Raw genomic sequence first — 20,683 nt, 5'->3', positions numbered from 1 at the left:
GTTGATTCTTGTATGTGCCCTGATTGGGGATCAAATCAGCAACCTTGGCACATCAGGATGAAGCTGTATTCAACTGAGCTACCCAGCCAAGACTCTCTGGCTTCTTAGGGATTTAACTTAAATTCCTCTGGACTTTTGGAGATATCATGAGTTCTGAATTGTTTGGACAGTGTTATGCCTAACATAAAGGTATTCGTTTTTCTGTTACAGTAACCCTTTGATTTATACAATAATAGAAAGTTATTTTAATGAAGAATATGTACATTCTATTGCTGTGTTCTCATCCTCTTAAGTATTTTCTTTCTTTCATATTTTATATTCTTTAAATATCCTAATTTAATTATTTTTATTACATATTTTGTTTTAAATATATTAACATTATGTAACAAATACTTTCATTATTTGCTAGAAAAACAGCATTTGAAACTAGAAGTTTGTCAGTTAATTTTTTAGAAAGTCATTGACACAAGGATTATTATAAAGACGTGAGATGCTTCAAGTTATTTTAACCTAAATATTTATAGTTTTGTTTGCATCTATGCAACATTTAAAGAGAGCCCATGAAAGCAATCTGAGCACAGAATCTTTCTATATGTTTATAGTTTCTCTCCTAATATTTTCTTTTTTTTTCTCACAGCAACAGGCTTAGGAACAAATATAACTGATTTTTACCAGCATTTAGTCAGTTGGTGAGGGCAGAGGTGCAGGTGTGCTGGAGAGAAACCACTAATCAAAAGCTTTCAGAATGCAGTGGGTAGCAAGCATGTTTAATGGATACAATGAAAAAGAGTTCTATTGTACATGTCCATTGTGGAAAACTTAGAAAATATGATAAACCAAAAAAAATCAGAAATTTTGACATAGGGCAAATTACTAAGGTTTTGTTTCCTTTATATATATGAAGTATATGTATAGATATATACACATATATGAAGTATATATGTTCTAACGTGGTGCTACATAGACTATATAATGAAGTAAATATGTTATATTAGAGGCCTGGTGCACAAAAATCGTGCATGGGTTCGGGGGGTGGTTCCTCAGCCCGGCCTGCACCCTCTCGCAGTCCGGGACCTGCTGCCTGCCTGATTTCCCCTAACCACTAGCCTGCCTGCCTGATCGCCCCTAACTGCTCGCCTGCCTGCTTGATTGCCCCTAACCACCTCTGCTTGGGTCCTCACCGCAGCGGCTTCATCTGGAACGACGTCCGGAATGACATCAGGAAGGTCATTCGGCTGTCCAGTCTAATTAGCATATTATACTTTTATTATTATAGATACTATTAACACAAACAACATTTTAACAAAAAGTAGGCTCATGCTATATGTATTGTATTATTATCTTTTCTCATCTAAATGGACACTTTCCCATTAAGCATTTTCCTACAACATGATTTTGTAATGACTTTTGGCAAATGGAGATTAGTTAACAGTAACAGTATGTCCCTCAGAGGCTGGAGGTTTATAAAGAACTAGAGGCCCGGTGCACGAAATTCTTGCATGGAGGGGGGTTGTCCCTCAGCCCAGCCTGTACCCTCTCCAATCTGGGACCCCTCAAGGGATGTCCGACTGCCCATTTAGGCCCGATCCCTGGGATTGGGCCTAAATGGGCAGTCGGACATCCCTCTCCAGGACTGCTGGCTCCCAACTGCTTGCCTGCCTGCCTTCCTGATTGCCCCTAACCGCTTCTGCCTGCCAGCCTGATCACCCCCTAAACCACTCCCATGCCAGCCTGTTTGCCCCAACTGCCCTCCTCTGCCAGCCTGGTCACCCCTAACTGCCCTCTCCTGCAGGGTTGATCACCTCCAACTGCCCTCCCTTGCAGGCTTGGTCCTTCTCAACTGCCCTCCCTTGCAGGCCGGGTGCCTCCCAACTGCCCTCTCCTGCTGGCCATCTTGCGGTGGCCATCTTGTGTCCACATGGGGGCAGGATCTTTGACCACATGGGGGCAGCTATATTGTGTGTTGTAGTGATGATCAATCTGCATATTACTCTTTTATTAGATAGGATAGAGACCTGGTACAGGGGTGGGGGCCAGCTGATTTGCCCTAAAGGGTGTCCCTGATCAGGGTGGGGTTCCCTTGGGGCGTGGGGCGGCCTGAGCGAGGGGCCTGTGGTGGTTTGCAGGCCGGCCACGCCCCCTGGCAACGCAAGCGGAGGCCCTGGTATCTGGAATTTATTTTCCTTCTACAATTGAAACTTTGTAGCCTGGAGCAGAGCCAAGGCTGAGGCTCCCTCCGAGGCCCGCAGCCATTTGTGTTGGGATTATAATTGAAACTTTGTTTCCTTAAGTGGGTGGGCCCGGCCAGGGTGTGTGGAAAGCTTTGCTTCCCCTGTTGCCGGCGGCAACCCTGGCCTGCTCTCTCAAGCTCCATTCTGCTGCCATTTGTTTGAATTTGTTTACCTTCTATAATTGAAACTTTGTAGCTTGAGTGGAGGCTTAGGCCTGGCAATGGCTGGCAGAAAGCTTGGCTTCTTCTGTTACCTAGGAAACCTTGCTCTCTGTGGCTGTAGTCATATCTTGGTTTGGGTTAATTTGCATACTCGCTCTGATTGGATGGTGGGCATGGCTTGTGGGCGTGGCTTGTGGGTGTGTCGGAGGTATGGTCAATTTGCATATTTGTCTATTATTAGATAGGATTAGAGGATTAATGATACGGAAATGTTAACGAGGAGCCAGGAGGCATTGACTCCACCTTCAATATTTGAGGAGTATAGTTATGGTTGATCAATAGTTTCACCTTCTACTGGTGGCCTGTGGGGAAACCAGATTCCAGTTAGGATAAGAGTTTAAGGAATGTTCAGGGATGAGGTTAAGAACGTCCAGAGGTTTGTTAATCATGAAACAGAATTCCAGAGGTCACATGGAAGGGCTTGTGGGTCAGAGAGGGAAGGATGTAGGATTGTGTGTGGTAGAAGAAACCAAGGCAATGAAATGAGGGTCTAAGAGAAAAATAAATTGTCAGGAGGGTTGTAGGCTGTGCCCAGAGGTGGGAGGAGAATAAGGTCCTTCTCTCTGCTCTTCCGGAATAGTAGATGCCACATGCTCTTTCTGATTTCTGTTGGCCACTTCATTAAATACACACACACACACACACACACACACACACACACACACATAGGGTGAGGCAAAAGTAGGTTTACAGTTCTGAGTATGTGAAACAGAGTTTATTTTACGCAAAATACAATTTATTTTTTTTGTATTATTACTTATTAATCTATTATTTTCCATAGGAACAACTGTAAACCTACTTTTGTCCCATCCTGTATATAAATATATTTAAGGAACTTTTAATAATGGTTGTCTTATAAAGGCCACTCCTTCTTAAAAGTACATCCTTCCTTTGGCTCTATGGCATTGCAAGATTCCTGCTAACAACCTCAGTCACTTTTGGGCGGACTCTTCCTCTTTGCTCACCTCTAAAATATTGGTACTCTATCATGTACCTGGGGTCACTTTCTCAATCTACTTTTTTTTTTTTTTCCAATTTTTTTATTAAGGTATTATATGTGTACATATTTTACCATTGCCACCCCCCACCCCACTCCCATATATGCCCTCACCCCCCAGAGTTTTGCATCCATTTGTTATGCTTATATGCATGCATACAAGTCCTTTGATTGATCTCTTATCTCCCCCACCTCTCCCTAACTTTCCCCCTGTAATTTGACAGTCTGTTTGATGCTTTACTGTCTCTGTATCTATCTTTTTGTTCAAGTTTATAATGTTCTTTATTACCCATAAATGAGTGAGGTCATGTGATATTTTTCTTTCATTGACTGACTTATTTCACTTAACATAATGTTCTCCAATTCCATCCAGGTTGCTGCAAATGATGAGAATTCCTTCTTTTTTATGGCAGCATAGTATTCCATTGTGTAGATGTACCACAGTTTTCTGATCCAGTCATCTGCTGACGGGCACCTAGGCTGTTTCCAAATCTTAGCTATGGTGAATTGTGCTGCTATGAACATAGGGGTGCATATATCCTTTCTGATTGGTGTTTCTAGTTTCTTCGGATATATTCCCAGGAGTGGGATTACTGGGTCAAATGGGAGTTCCATTTTCAGTTTTTTGAGGAAGCTCCATACTGTTCTCCACAGTGGCTGCACCAGTCTGCATTCCCACCAGCAGTGCATGAGGGTTCCTTTTTCTCCGCATCCTCGCCAACACTTGTCGTTTGTTGATTTGTTGATGATAGCCATTCTGACAGGTGTGAGATGGTACCGCATTGTTGTTTTGATTTGCATCTCTCGGATAATTAGTGACGTTGAGCATGTTTTCATGTGTCTCTTGGCCTTCCTTCTGTCTTCTTTTGAAAAGCTTCTATTTAGGTCTGTTGCCCATTTCTTTATTGGATCATTTATCTTCCTTGTATTAAGTTGTATAAGCTGCATGTAGATGTTGGAGATCAAACCTTTATCAGTGATGCCATTTGCAAATATGTTCTCCCATGCAGTAGGCCTTCTTGTTGTTTTGTTCAATCTACTTTCTTTCTAGGTGATCTCCTCTACTTTCCACAGCTTCTGGTATTATCTACTGAATTCCATCTTTGTTGGGATAAGTCCAATAGTAAATATACATGGTTACCATCACCATCCTCATAGCAATCCAGTAGTCCTTTCAAAAACATTCTCTCAGTAAACATCCACCTTACAGAGATCACTGCTCCAGTTTCTAAATGCTCACTAGCCAAGCTTTTAATAATACTCTAGAACGCTCACATGGGAGTTGGCACAAAAGGACAGTGCTTTAGACATGATCTATCTGGATTTTAGCCACAAATATGAAGATTTCCTACTTCATAAAATAGCAGCTAAGAACTTTAATACAATTCAGAATAGAACCCTATGGCAATATACAAGACTAACCTCTATCCAGAAATCAGTTCATTTACTGGGATTGTTTGATTAGTGTAATAGACATAATATGGATCCTCCTAACTGCAATGTTAGTGCAAACACACCCTTTACATATTCAATGCATCTCTGTTCTGTCCTCTGAGCTTGTGCCAATAGGTACACTTTGCAGTATACTGAATACAAACCCAGGCACATATGCAACTGTGAAATTGTTGCATAGCAATACATGTTGAAATAATGGTCATTAAATATTTGAAAATATGCTAATAGTTTTCTTTGGATTCTGGAAATAAAAATGCAAATTTAAAAAAATGTTCAGGAAATTGTGTGCCCTCTATAGCACATCTGCTCATCCTCAGGGATTTGTGCTCAGTTTGTATAAAACTACCTTGACAAACTCAAGGTTAAATGAATGTGGGCATGAGGGACCCCCACCCCCAATTTTAGGCCTTGCATGTAGAAAGGAAAGAAAAGCAGCTTTTGGCTGAATATGAAATCATCTCAGATAGAACTGGATTCATTGAAAGATAATGGCTTCCCTTTATGTGGAGACTGCGGGATCACTCATTTAGGGCTTTACAAAGGGGATTTTTTTTTTTTTTGGCATTATGTGAGTGACATTATAATTTTTAGTCTTCATCTAAGATTTTATGAGTCTGTGAAATAACTATGTACTTGAGGTCCTTAAGAAATAAGAAATAAATGTAACATTGATTTTGTAGTTCTCTCTCTATATTTTTAATGTAAGGTGTTGAAAAATATCTTAAACAATAAGAGGACTAATTATCCATAATTTCAGCATTGTAAGAGGTTTTTTTTTTCAATTTGAGGTATTCCATTTTAATCATATACATAATTATTTTTATAAATGTATAATCATAGTCGTATTTACATTTTTTAAATGACTTTAATTATCATGAGATACATTTAAGGAAATAAGTGTGTTTTCCTGGATTCTGAGTCTTTAATCCTGAAAAACTACTGGCAGATGTGGTGGGTAGGAGCAATGCATTAAAAATGTCGAAGGCCACAAGGCTTCTTTGAAAAACTAATTTTTGTGGTTTGTGGGCATTTCCTAAACTGTTTGTATTGCTTTCTTGCCCCCTAAAATAGTTGATCATGGACTTGCCAGGTTGGTGACAGTATATTGTGAACATGGTCATAAAGCTGCCAAAATCAACCCCCTCTTTACTGGACAAGCCCTGCAGGAGAATGTGCCTGAAATCCAAGCCCTTGTGCAGACCCTGCAGGGACCCTTTAATACCACAGGTAAAGCCCATTGACAATAGACCTTCCATGACAGTTACCTGCCAACAGAGGTGGGGCTCCTTCCTCTGTTCTTGAAGAACCCATATGCTCACTGGAGTTGAGGCTTCATGGGGTGTGAGGAGACAGTGAGGAGCACTTTCAAGCACTATCAGGGAGAAGTCTTAAAGTTCTAGAATGATCTTTCAATAGGGCCCATTTCATCTGCATTCAAAAACCAATGAGACAAATGACAAACAGGTATATGAAAAAGTACTCAGGGAAATGCAAATCAAAACCATAATGAGATATCACCTCACACCTGTTAGAATTGGCTATTGTCAAAAAAACAAAAGATGCAAGTGTTGGTGAGGATGTGGAGGAAAGGAATTCTTGTGCACTGTTGGTGGGAATGTAATTTGGTGTAGCCATTGTAGAAAACAGCGTGGAGGTTCCTCAGCAAATTAAAAATAAAACCATCATATGATCCAGCAATTCCACTTCTGGGTATTTATCTAAAGGAATTGAAATCAGGATCTTGAAGAGATATCTGCACTCCCATATTCTTGCAACATTGGTCAATCAGTATCAAAGATCTAAAGTTTATTGTAAGAAACATAAGAAATATAAAGTAAATATTTGTTTTTTTGCATGTGACATTCTTGATACTTTTTATTTATTTATGTATTTTTAAATATATTTTTATTGCTTTCAGAAAGGAAGGGAGAGGAAGAGAGAGAGAAACATCAGTGATGAGAGAGTATCATTGATCAGTTGTCTTATGCAGGCCCCACACTGGGGATCGGGCCTGCAACCCAGGCATGTGCCCTTGACTGGAATCGAACAAGGGACCCTTTAGTCCACAGGCCGACACTCTACCCACTGAGCCAAACCGGCCAGGGCAATGTTGGTTTGTTAACTCATGCTGTAGGTTTAGGCAGATGACTGATAACTGATTTGGTGCTGAGCTAATGACATTACAAACTTCCCTTTTCTTTGGTTGAGTATCAGAGAGATTTCCTTTTACCTTTAAATGTTGCTTTGGAATCAATATTAATTCACATTAAGACCAACTGTTTAATGATAAACATTGCTTTACAGATATTTATTAAGACTTGAACATTTTGGTAGATAGATATTTGAGATAAAGGTAGGACATAAGCTATGTAGCTATGAAGCAGATGAAAAAGTGGGTTTGAAGTATTAGTTTAAATGACTCTAGAATCAAAATTTGACATAAAACAGTATGGCTGTATGCTTGTGAAGAGAGATTTTTTTTCTCTTCTAGTTTTACTACCTTGTGGCTTTTGATCATATTTTTAGATTTGCTTCTAGAAAAATGTAGATAAGCACTGATAATGACCCAAGTTATTTGGAATGAAATGCTCTGAATTGAAAAAATTATTTTGGTATGTTCTATAATTAGTCACATGGTTGATTCTTCTTTAAGAGGATCTCTTTTATTCCATTTCATAGGATTATTGAACATGGGGAAGGACGAGGCCTCTCTTGAGGAAGTATTAGCCTATCTCAACCAAATCTACTGTGGGCAGATTTCCATTGAAACCTCCCAACTTCAGAGACAGGAGGAGAAAGACTGGTTTGCAAAGCGGTTTGAGGAGCTGAAAAAGGAGCCATTTACTACAGAAGAGAGAAAACATCTGTCCAAACTAATGCTAGAATCTCAGGTATAAAAGCAGCAGCTAATAAATGGAATAGGTCAGCTCATTTCCTATGAAGATATATAAGTACTGGAGAGAGGGAATTAGGCATTAAATCTCTGAACATACCCCTACTTACCCTGTCCCCATTACCTCACCATAACAGACAATATAACACATACCACTTTATTCTGAGGAGGAAAAAGTAAATCGCCAAACAATGGAGCTATTGGTTCTCCTCAGTCAGAATACTTTTTATATGTGTGTCTATTCACTCTATAAAGGATTACAAAATCCTTAAGATCTTCTCTTTTTATTTCCTGAAGTAATAAAAAACTATGCATGGAAGACAAATCAATATGAATTAATGGGATTGAATGTTTGTCAGGGCTATTCTCAGGTCTCAGGCATATCAAGAGGACAAAAAATTTATTCCCAATAATTCAGACAGTTGGCCAGCTTGCAGCCTTGATAAAATGGTGCTGTAGAGCCCGATACTGAAACTCAGGTACTGGTTAAGGCTGCAGAAATCTGAGGCTCTGCCCCTAATATGGAAGAATACACATTTAAGGGGGTTCCTCTTGGGTTAAGTTATTCTACCTCTCAGGCTATTTTCTCTTCATCCCTTACTGTGGTCGGGTGTCCTTGGCAAGGCGTTCCTGCTGGACTTGGGGTGACATGTTTTTCTCTGGGGTAGGTAGTGAAGGGCACAACTGCAGCCACTTGATATGTCTGACTTTGACCTAAGTAGTCCGCTAATGTGTAACTAATGTGTCTGATGTGACATCCCATAGGAATTTGACCACTTTTTGGCCACCAAGTTTGCCACAGTGAAGCGATATGGAGGCGAAGGAGCTGAAAGCATGATGGGCTTTTTCCATGAGTTGCTGAAAATGTCAGCCTACAGTGGGATCACTGATGTCATCATTGGGATGCCCCATAGGGGGAGACTTAATTTACTGACAGGCCTTCTGCAGTTCCCTCCAGAGGTAAGATACTTTCTATGACATACAATAAAACCGATGGTAATAATTCCTTTTAGAAAACTGACTAAGTATATGAATCATTGGTCCAGGATATAGCTTAGTTAATTGATGGAATCCATTACTGCTGGATAGAATGGATATTTAGGTTGATTTTCTGCATATCCTTATATGGGTTCTTTCTTCTTTCAGGGAATTTAAAGTTTAGTTTATTTCCTTAAGGATGATATGAATAGATAAATTCTGTTCTTTGAAGCAAGCTTTTCTTACGTCATAAAAATTGTTCAAAAGAACACAAAGATTTGCACAATTTTACCTTCCAAGAAGTCAATGTTACCTTTCAGTTATTTACAGAGTTTATAGTTAATAGATTGTACTAAAACTAATGATACATTGCTATCTTAAGAGACCACCTAAGTGAGTGGTTTTATAGATAATTAGATCTTGGTATTTCTGTTCATTCCAACTCAGCTGCTCTGCTCTATAAGTCACTCAAAAGACTTGGGAATCAGGACTGAAGATCTGATGTCAGAGAACATCAGAGAGATTTGATATTTAATAAAGTTGTGGCCATTATGTGTGAATAAGCCTCATTACTGTCCTTTTCCAGGGGATTATAAATAACCACAAATGTTAAAGGGACTGTCAAAATTAGATGGAGTGAACGGAGCCCATTGAAGATGTGTTGTCATTAAGAAGATTAGAAAATCTAGGTAGTATCATGTCTAGGGGCCAATCTCTACCACTATTACTCAGACCTCAGTGTTTCTGATGCTAAGAGATTAGTAATCAGCTTTTAAAAGACAAATACCTTAAAAAAGGTAGCGTATGACAGGATAAAGTAATTGGCAGATGGAGCATGTGCTTAGATACACGCAGAAATTCTTAAACCAAAAATTGCATTCCTAAAATATCTCAGACAAAGAAATCACTCAAAGATGCAAAAGTGATTATAAATGATCATACTTGTCATAAACACATCTGTATATACACTATGTATGGTTCTATTTGTAGATAGGTAATTAAGCTTTTGCAGACTAGAGAAGCTTTGGGGTCATTCAAACGATTTGGCAAACTGAGAATAACATGCTATTTTTGGTTAATACTTTGGTTTGAGACCCAGCTTTGTTATAGGACCTTTAGCAATTTAATTTCTCTTACTTGTTCACTTTAAAAATGGGTAATAAGGTTTGTCTCATAGAAGACTGAAAATGAAGTGAGACAATATATGTAGAAAAGTCCTTTGAGCATTGGACTTTTATAGTGTTTTTTTTATTGTTTAAAGTATTACATATGTCTCTGTTTTCCCTGATTGACCCCCCCCATCCACTCCCACCCCCGAGGGCAAGACCCCCTGCCCCAGTGTCTGTGTTCGTTGGTTATGCTAATATGCATGCATACAAGTCCTTTGGTTGATCTCTCATCACCCACCCCCCCACCCAACACCGCTCCCCTGCCTCTTGTCTCTGGATCTATTTTTGTTCATCAATTTATGTTAATCATTATATCCCACATATGAATGAGATTATGAGATATTTATCTTTCTCCGACTGGCTATTTCGCTTAGCATAATGCTCTCCAGTTGCAAATGGTAAAAGTTCCTTTTTTGTAGCAGTATAGTATTCCATTGTGTAGATGTACCACAATTTTTTTTTAATCCACTCATCTGCTGATGGGTACCTCAGCTGTTTCCAGACCTTAGCTATGGTAAATTGTGCTGCTATGAACATAGGGGTACATATATCTTTTCTGATTGGTGTTTCTGGTTTCTTGGGATATAGTCCTAGGAGTGGGATCACTGGGTCAAATGGGAGTTCCATTTTTAACTTTTTGAGGAAACTCCATACTGTTTTCCGTAGTGGCTTATGCTCAATTAATATTTGACAAAGGAGGCAAGAGCATAAAATGGAGTTATGACAGTCTCTTCAATAAATGGTGCTGGGAAATTTGGTCAGATACATGCAAAAAAATGAAACTAGATCACCAACTTACACCATACACAAAAACAAATTCAAAATGGCTAAAGGACTTAATTGTAAGATGGGAAACCATTAAAATCTTAGAAGACTTCATAGGCAGCAAAATATTAGACATATGTCGTAGCAATATGTTTACTGATACAGCTCCTAGGGCAATGGAAACTAAGGAAAAAATAAACAAATGGGACAACATCTATAGTTCTTTAGATGTAACTTGAGCGCAAAATATAGTTGTCTCCTCTTTAAACAGGATTAAGTTCTATTATTTTCGTCTCGACCTTTAATGAAATTCATTGAAAAAGTTCTTTTGAAAATATATTCTAACAAGTGTATTTAAGAAAATTATTGTGTCTACTGCAAGGCAGAGGTAACTTACAGTCTATGTCATGTTAGACTCCTCATAAAGTGTTACTACTTCATTTGATTTTGAAGATATTCAAAAAGTTCTGTGCATTGGAGCAGTTAGAAATGTGTGCATATCTTTAAATAATGGATGGTAATAATTATAGAAGCATGTGCATGAAGTTTCTTTGTATTGAATAATTTAAAGTAGCCACTTCTCAGTTATGATAAAAAAAAAAACACACACACATTTTTTTTCTTGTATGTGTATCTGCAATAGCTGATGTTTCGCAAAATGCGAGGCTTAAGTGAATTTCCGGAAAATGTACCAGCCACTGGAGATGTCCTGTCTCACCTGACCTCCTCAGTTGACCTGGACTTTGGTGCGCACCATCCCCTGCATGTGACAATGCTGCCTAACCCCTCACACCTGGAAGCGGTGAACCCTGTGGCTGTCGGGAAGACTCGGGGAAGGCAGCAGTCTAGACAGGATGGGGACTACTCTCCAGACGTTTCGGCTCAGCCTGGGGACAAAGTCATCTGCTTGCAGGTACTTCTAGCTTCAGAAAGTGTGATCAGGGTGTGGGAAGATGAAGGAGGAAGAATGTCCAAGTTGGTAGGTCTGAAAGGAGATGGCAGGCATTCAAGATGAAACTGAGATGAACTTTTAGGGAAAATAAATTCTGGGGTTGTTTTAAAAATCAGTAACAGATATGAGGTCTAGTGTCAAGGCAACGGAGTGTAGACTGGTTTTCACTGTGCTTTTCCTTTCTCACGTTATGATTAATTAAGGGGTTACTGACTGGCACACCTACTGCTGCTGGGAGGATGGATGTCATTACTTCTCTGAAAGGATGGCCTTCTGGGAAACCACATGGTACCCATATATCTAACAAGGCTACACGAGTCTGGATTTATTTATTTTTTGCTTGTTTGTTCTAAAGTGACGGTTTTTGGTATTAAGGTAAAGAATACAAATTATTGTCTTTGCTGGTTTGGCTCAGTGGATAGAGCATCAGGCTGGAGAACTGAAGGGTCCTGGGTTCGATTCCAGTCAAGGACAAGGGCACGTACCTCTGTTGCAGGCTCAATCCCTGGCCCTGGTCGGCAGCATGTTCGAGGCAACAATGTGTCTCTCTCACATTGATGTTTCTCTTTCTCTGTCTTTCCCCCTCCCTTCCACTTTCTAAAAATTAATCATTGGAAAAATATCCTTGGGTGAGGATTAACAACAACAACAAAAGGATACAAATTATTAGTGTGGCTCTTGCTTCCCCTGCACCTCCCCCAAATTTTTCATAACCCAAAAGGTATCTTTTAGAGGTTTGGATTGTGGGTCCCTTTTAAAAAAAAAATAAAAAAAAATATATAATATATGTATATATATTATATATGTACATATATAATATATATACATATATTATATATATATATATATTATTGATTTTAGAGAGAGGAAGGGAGAGGGAGAGAGAGACAGAAGCATCAATGATGAGCGAGAATCATTGATTGGCTGCCTCCTGCATGCCTCCTACTGGGGATGGTTCATAGGTCGACGCTCAGCCACTGAGCAATGCCAGTCCGGCTTGCTTTATTTTTTTTAAATACGAGTGTTCATTTCAATGTGAACCTTTAACTACTAGGGGATAAATAATCCTGGATATCAGTAACCGAGTCTTCAAACCCAACAGAAATCTACAAACCTATATATAAGGCAGTAGAATATGTGGCTGTGTATACAGATAACCACAGTATCTTATTCATGTTAATTTTTCACGGGCCAGAAACTTGTGGAAAATACTTGGGGACAGGCAGACTGATTATGATACGGCATTGTTAGCGTATGGGGTCTGGGTCCAGAGCGAGTCTGCCTAGGGCCTGTGTGGGTTCTTGACTTCACTTAGGAAGGATTTCACAACACGAGTCCAGGTGATTTTGAGAACATGTTTATTACAGTTGGGGACAGTGAAACAAAGGAAGGGCTTAAGGTAGAAGAAGCCACAGGAGAGAGCCTAGGCCGGGCTGCTGTTAGCTCACTGGGAAGTAAAAGCCATAGTGACAAGTGAGCCAAGTTGGGGCTGCTGTCAGTACACGGGAAAATCAGAGAAAAGGGAGGCCTTGGACCCAGGTTCAGGGGGAAAGCCCGGGAGGAGCTGCCGATGCCCACTGCTCCCCTGGTTGTAAGTCTTGGGGACCCTTAGAGTTTAGGAGGAAGAGAGCAGAGATACAAGGTGTGGGCATGCTTCAGTGAGAGTGTGCTGTGGGTCCTTTGCCCTAGGCTTTTTATCTTCCTTTGGCTGGCCAGAATCCGAGGGAGGTCTCAGGGGAGCGTCTTAACAGAAGATTCATTAGCTTTCCAGGGATGTCCTTCAATATGTTGATTCATCAAATTGTGCATATAGAGGGGTCAGGGTTAGTTTTATATTCAAAGAACATCATTGAAGAGGGACTGGGACCGAGGCTGGTCTGCCCTGGGACAGTCTGGAATGTGTAAACTTATTTGCTTCTAAGTGTCCTTGATTAGGGAAGATAAAATCTTGTGATTCATTAGCTGCCTGTAAATTGCTGAAATTGTTTGGCCTTGTTTAATTGTTTTGTCTCAGTTTTCCTTATTTCACTTGTCAGGGAATTTCCCTAGCTTCTTACTATGCTGCCACAGTATTTCTAAATAGAAAACTCCAAATAGCCAGATATTCTCTCTCTTTTTTTTTAATTTTTATTTTTAATTACAGTTTACATTCAATATTATTTTGCATTAGTTTCAGGTATACAGCCTATGGTTAAACAATCCTGTGCTTTACGAAGTGTTCTCAATATTTCCAGAACCCACCTGGCACCATCTATGTTATTGACTATATTCCCTATGCTGTACTTTACATGAGACTGTTTTGTAACTATCAATTTGTGCTTCTTCTTCTTTTTTAAAAAAGTATATTTTATTGATTTTTTACAGAGAGGAAGGGAGAGGGATAGCGAGTTAGAAACATCGATGGGAGAGAAACATCCATCAGCTGCCTCCTGCGCACCCCCTTACTGGGGATGTGCCCGCAACCAAGGTACATGCCCTTGACCAGAATCGAACCTGTGACCCTTCAGTCTGCAGGCTGACGCTCTATCCACTGAGCCAAACTGGTTAGGGCAATTTGTGCTTCTTCATCCCTTCACCTTACTTACTGATTTTGCATGTGTTTTATTTGTTCTATAAATTACAAAGACAGATATTCCCTTTACCTTTCTCTTGACTTAATTCATGATACAAAATTTTTCCTGAGTGAAGTCAAGAACCTCCGCATTACGGGTAGTCATTTACATTTACCCACTACATTAAGCAGATCTTAAGACTGATTTCTGAAGTAAGAGGTAAAAATGGCATTTTCTTTGAAGTTATGAGAAACTGACTGCCCACCTTTGCCTGCTTTGTGTTCCCAAAATATTTTCCCTGCTCTGTTTTGCATGCCTAGCTCAAGTACACGATTCTAATTTCTTGTGGGAACTCTAAATTTGGAGCCTATAAAATCATGGTGAGTGAGATGCTACTTTTTCTGCCTGTCCTCTGTTTTTCCTAGTCCTGGACCTGGTAAAAGTGGATTCTCATTTGTGATCTCCTGTGTGTGTCCAAGCTCCCCACTCCCCACCCCCCAGTCATGTTTGACTGAGTGGCTGCCACTTCACCCAGCATTTGTTTGTGCTTATGGGCCCTTAATCCCACAGAGCTTTATGGAGCATAGTGGAGTGGTTTCTTTCTTTACTTAAGAGGGAAAATAAAATTAGCAAATGACAGGTGTGCTTTAGTGCCAAGAATCCTAAGGCCAGGATAAAATGATGCAGGTTATGAACGTATGTTCTTATCAAAGCCTCTACTGTAACATTTTTGTAAAGGAGCAGAAAAGGCACTTACCTTTCTTCCTTGCTTTGCTGACCCCCTTTTACATCCTTACCCCACAATGAATCCCATCAGCAAGGGAGCCTAAGGGTGAGAAACCCCTTGACCCTTTGTGGCTGCCAGTTGGACTTTACAATGTAGCACGGTATAGAAAAGACAAGGACTCTGGAACCAAGAAGACCCGAGTTCACATCCTGGCTTTGCTGCCTTGTAGTTTGGCATGTTTGGTTTTTACATTGTTCTCTGAATCTCATAGGTAAAATGAGAGAATATTAATTCCTCATTGTATTCTGAGGATTACGTGAGAACAGGTACATAATAAATTCCTTAATCCAGGAAAATGGCTTGGAGGAGTGGGGAAATAAGTAGAAAAAACGGCGGTATCACAATCAGAGAAGGTCTAGCGCAGTGATGGCGAACCTATGACACGCGTGTCAGCTCTGACACGTGTAGCCATTTCTGAAGACACGTGGCCGCTGAGGCGCCGCATGCCGAGGATGAAACATTTGCTGCTCCTGAGGATGAAACATTTGCGAAATAATGTTTTTTCCTCAAAGTGACACACTACCCGAGTTATGCTCCATTTTTTGGCGAAGTTTGACACACCAAGCTCAAAAGGTTGCCCATCACTGGTCTAGCGTCTAGTGCAAGCCATGTGAAATATATACTGTTTCTGAACCTAGGTTTTCTCATCTGTTAAAAGGACAGTAGTGCCCTAACCGGTTTGGCTCAGTGGATAGAGCGTCAGCCTGTGGACTGAAGGGTCCCAGGTTCGATTCCGGTCAAGGGCATGTACCTTGGTTGTGGGCACATCCCCAGTGGGGGGTGTGCAGGAGGCAGCTGATCGATGTTTCCCTCTCATTGATGTTTCTAGCTTTCTATCCTATCCCTCTCCCTTCCTCACTGTAAAAAATAAATAAAATACAATTTTACAAAAAAAAAAGGACAGTAGTGACTTCCTTATCTGCCCCCTCCCTCCAGCCTGGCTGTTGAGTGGATCAGTAGAGATAGTGTATAGTGCTGTGGAGATAATGTAAGGGTATGTTATTGCTATTAATAAATATTCCATAATGTCAGTTATCCCTCTGGACCCTAGCAATGGGGAGGTGTGGCCTGGAAATTTCACTGAGGCAGAGGAGTGCTTCCTTTCTTACTCAGAATATCCTACTTATATAAAAATAACTCTCTATGGGACAGTAACAATATCATTAAAATGAACTTCTAAGTATTTTTCCTTAATTCATATTTAGGTATTTTAATTCTGTTATCATTGGAGTCATAAAGATTGCTTTAAGTTAGGGCACATCAGATCATTTTATTCTTTAGTTCAGCATCTTAGCTGTTTATGATAATTGTCTTTTTAGCAGAAAGTCTGTAGGGCTTATATTTTCTTCTAAGATCTTCTAAGATCTACAATTTCCTCATTATTAGCTTTTAGCTTTTCTTAAAACAAAATCCTCCTTCTCTTTTGTGATACTGTGATCTAGCAGACTTCAAATGTTCTGGAAGAGTAGCATATTTTAGACATTCTCTCATAACATTTTGTTTTTCCCTCAAAGCAGTTGATTGGGGGTCTGATTGGGCAAAGGGAGAGTTCAAAGCCGTGCACTATTCCTTATATCTCACAGCCTGCTTCCATGAAAGTTTTACTAGGCCTGATTTTCTTTCCTGGACCTCCAATAGCCCTTCCTTCTGTGGTGCTGCTGTATGTTCTAGACGGTTGATGAGTAACTAGAATACTGGGGATAGGTGATGATATGGGATGGAGAGAGGAGGTCAACTGGTAGTAGCTGCAAGAGGAAAATAACTGATTTAGCATCTTTGAAAGTTGCTTTAGATCAGCATAACTGTTCTAGAAAATCCTGCAACCAGCAGATTTTTAGGAGGGCAGGGGAGCAGTGAGAAGGTGGTTGTTTTTATTCCTGTTATTATTTGAAAACAATTTATTCCAGTCTGAAAACATAAACATTTTCCATTGTGTTCCTTTTCTTTTATTCTCCCCCATAATTTAGGTTCACGGTGATGCTTCTTTCTGTGGTCAAGGGATTGTCCCTGAAACATTTACGCTCTCTAATCTCCCACATTTCAGAATTGGTGGAAGTGTCCACCTGATTGTCAATAACCAGCTGGGTTACACCACTCCGGCAGAAAGAGGAAGGTCTTCCTTATACTGTAGTGATATTGGTATGTAACACTGAATTGTTGGTGTTGCTGGGTCAGACAAGGAATTTCTAGAGGAACTTCTAGTTCAGCTTGGAACAGTGAGCCTCACTGGTTAGCCCATTTTAAATTTTGGATCAGATACTTTCAGTGTTGTTAGTTAATATTTATTTTAAACTTTGAGCATAGTCGTTACATCCAAGGAAATAAGACTAGAGTGGAACTTAGACGGTGCAATCTCAAATTGCTTAAATATCCAGTTAAATGATCTGGAAACCAGAGATCAACACAATTAGTCAACATTAAAGTAATTGTCTTTACGATGTTCAAACTTGGAGTACTCAAATCTTAGTAAAAAAGGATATGTTTAATTCAAAAAGGGATTAATATCTAAAATACATAAAGAAGTAATACAACTTAATAATAAAAACAATTCAATTAAAAAGGGGGCAGAGGAGTTGAATACACATTTTTCCAAAGAAGATATACTGATGGCCAACAGGCACAGGAAAAGGTGCTCAACATCACTAATCATCAGGGAAATGCAAATCAGAACCACAATGAGGTATCACGCATACCTCTGAATAAAAAAGGCAAGAGACAGCAGGTGCTGGTGAGGATGTGGTAAAAAGGGACTTTTATGCACTGTTGGTGGGAATGTAAATTAGTCCAACCACTATGGAAAACAATATGGAGATTCCTCAAAAAATTAAAAATAGATGTACCATAAGATTCAGAAAATCCACTCTGGCTATGTATGCAAAGGAAATGAACACAGGATTTCGACTAGATACCTGCACTCCGTGTTTATGACAGCATTATTCACAATAGCCAAGATATGGAAGCAACCCAAATGTCCATCACTGGATGAATGGATAAAGGAATATGGTAGGTATACACATGGAGTATCATTCAGTCAGGAGAAAGGAATACATCCTGCCATCCATTTGTGCCAACGTGGATGGACCTTTGAGCACAGTATGCTAAGCAAGATAGGTCAGACAGCAAAAGACAAGTATTGTATGATATCACTTATATGTAGAATCCTAAAAAAAAAAAGTCACAGATGTGAAAAAGCAGAGTGAAATGGTGGTTACCAGGGGATCAGGGTGGGAGGGGGGGAAGGATAAAGGTACAAATGAGTGAATAGTAATGAATAGTAAATAAGCCATAGAGATCTGATGTGTAGTATATAATGAATATAGTCAATAATACTGCACTATAGTGGTATAATGTGATAAATATTGCTTCAATGGCAATCATATCACAATATATAAAGTATCAAAGTAATATTCTGTATATCTTGAATTTACAAATTTTAATATGTCAAATTTATTTTATTTTTTATTATTATGTTTTAATCCTCACCTGAGGATATTTTTCCATTGATTTTTAGAGAGAGTGGAAGAGAGAGGGAAAGACAGAAACATCGTTGTGAGAGAAACACATCTTTTGGTTGCCTCCTGCATGAGCCCTGACCAGGGCCCGGGCCGGGGAGGAGTCTGCTACCAAGATACGTGTCCTTGACTGGAATTGAACCTGGGATCCTGTGGTTCACTGACGGATGCTCTGTCCACTGAGTCAAACTGGCTAGGGCTCAAATTTATTATTATTTTTTTAAGTATATGTTCAGCCACTAAATTTGGCCAAGTAGTCTGGTTAGACATCAGATGTGAAGAATGACGGTTGCCTTGTTTTAACCTATGAAAATTGGCAGTATTAAGAGAAATGCAGGATTATAAATATCTATATACTTAAAGGATATTTATTGATTTTTAGAGAGAGGAAGAAACATCCATTTGTTGTTCCACTTATTTATGCATTCATTGGTTGCTTCTGGTATTTGTCCTGGCTGGGGATCGACCCTGAAACGTTGGTGTATCGGGATGACACTCTTAACCAACTATGCTACCTGGCCAGGGCAGAAATGCAGAGCTTTTAATACCCAGTCCCTATTTCACAGAGGTATAAGAAGTGTTAGATGGTAGGATCTATTCTGTTTTAGACCCAGAGCCTGGCCCGGATGTGCTTTGGGACTATGTGAATTTTTTGTGATTAGTTAGAGATACTGAAAACTCATTCTTGAATTCCTCTTTGGAGAAAATCCATTTCCCCCCCCTAGGATGCATCCTCTCATAATCCTTTTTTCTTAGAAGGAAAGATAATAGTAATAATGTCAATAACAAAATAACTGTTAGTTATTACACACCAGGCACTGTTAAGTACTCTATATGCATTAACTCATTTAATCTTTACAATAATGCTAAGAGACGAGAGCTATTATCCCAGTATTATAGATAGGGAGACTGAGATTCATAACTTTATCAAGGTCACACAATACGTCACAGAATTGTGACTTGAACTCATTCTTGTCAGCTGGACTCCAAAATTTGAGTTAACAGCCAATCCAAACTATCTTTGAAGATGTGGGCTGCCTCTCCATGCAGGCAGCAGGACTTGGCGCTGGGCTAATTTCATCTGGCTCACTTCATCTTGTCTTCTCTGCCTCAGGGAAGCTTGTGGGCTGTGCCATCATCCATGTCAATGGAGACAGCCCAGAGGAAGTGGTCCGTGCCACACGACTGGCTTTTGAATACCAGCGCCAATTCCGGAAGGATGTGATTGTTGATTTGTTGTGCTACAGGCAGTGGGGCCACAATGAGCTGGATGAGCCTTTCTTCACCAACCCAGTCATGTACAAAATCATCAGGTACAATTAAACACCTTCATTTAATGTGCCCTCTCCCCCTTAGTGTCACATTATGATTTTTGTTAGACATTCTCAATTAGAATGACCAACTTTCCTGGTTTGTGTGAGACACGAAGCTTTCAGTGGTGTATCCCAGGACTTTGGGACTCCGAAGTCCTGAGGAGACTGGGATGGTCACCCTATGGGTGTTAGGAAAGCTCCCCATATTCTTCAAATTCTACATATTTCGTCAATGAACAGGCAAAGTGGGCAACTCAACAACCTCACTTAGCAGATGGGAAGATGGAATAGGAGGACTTCGGCAGAGTCTTGCCTGAAGTTACTTAGTATGGCATTAACAGGGTCAGAAATAGAACCTCCATGATCCACTTCTGCAAACTATAGATGGGGACCTACTCTGTACCTTGGCACGATGTTGGATTTTAATGGAAGTCCAGAACTGTGCGTCCAATATAGCAGTCACTTAAGTGGCTACTGAATGCTTGAAATGTGGTGAGTCTTCATGGAGACATGCTGTGAGTGTAATCTACACACCAGATTTCAAAGATTTAATATGAAAAAAGATGTTAACTATCTCAACAATTAATTATATTAATTAGATATTAAATGACAATATTTTGGATATATTGATTTAAATAAATGTGATTAAAATTCTACCTGTTTCTTTTTACCTTTTCACCAGGAAATTTTAAATTCCACATTGGCTTGTATTATACACTGAGTGGCCAGATTTTTATGATCTCTGAACGCATAGTAATCTGGCCACTCAGTGTAGACTGACCACAGAGTTTGGATTTTAAAATAAGGTTTTCCCATGTATAAGAACTGCATTGTGGGTAGTTAGAAAGAAGCAGAGGA

At 39.7% G+C, this 20,683-nt stretch overlaps 1 protein-coding gene across 1 annotated transcript in view; it reads left to right on the top strand.

The window, feature by feature from the left end:
* The window catches only part of DHTKD1 (dehydrogenase E1 and transketolase domain containing 1), a 63,460-nt gene that overhangs the window by 11,655 nt on the left and 31,122 nt on the right, over window positions 1–20,683 (top strand). The window contains exons 2-7 of the mRNA XM_054715619.1: window positions 5,976–6,131; window positions 7,584–7,795; window positions 8,563–8,757; window positions 11,353–11,622; window positions 16,968–17,139; window positions 19,627–19,825. Of these exons, the coding sequence (XP_054571594.1) occupies window positions 5,976–6,131; window positions 7,584–7,795; window positions 8,563–8,757; window positions 11,353–11,622; window positions 16,968–17,139; window positions 19,627–19,825 (1,204 nt within the window). The remainder of the gene's footprint in view (window positions 1–5,975; window positions 6,132–7,583; window positions 7,796–8,562; window positions 8,758–11,352; window positions 11,623–16,967; window positions 17,140–19,626; window positions 19,826–20,683) is intronic.

The sequence above is a fragment of the Eptesicus fuscus genome, chromosome 5 (genome assembly GCF_027574615.1).
Source record: "Eptesicus fuscus isolate TK198812 chromosome 5, DD_ASM_mEF_20220401, whole genome shotgun sequence".
NCBI classification, from domain to species: Eukaryota; Metazoa; Chordata; class Mammalia; order Chiroptera; family Vespertilionidae; genus Eptesicus; species Eptesicus fuscus.
Note: the sequence above shows the minus strand (reverse complement) of the source record. Positions and strands in the feature narration are given on the sequence as shown.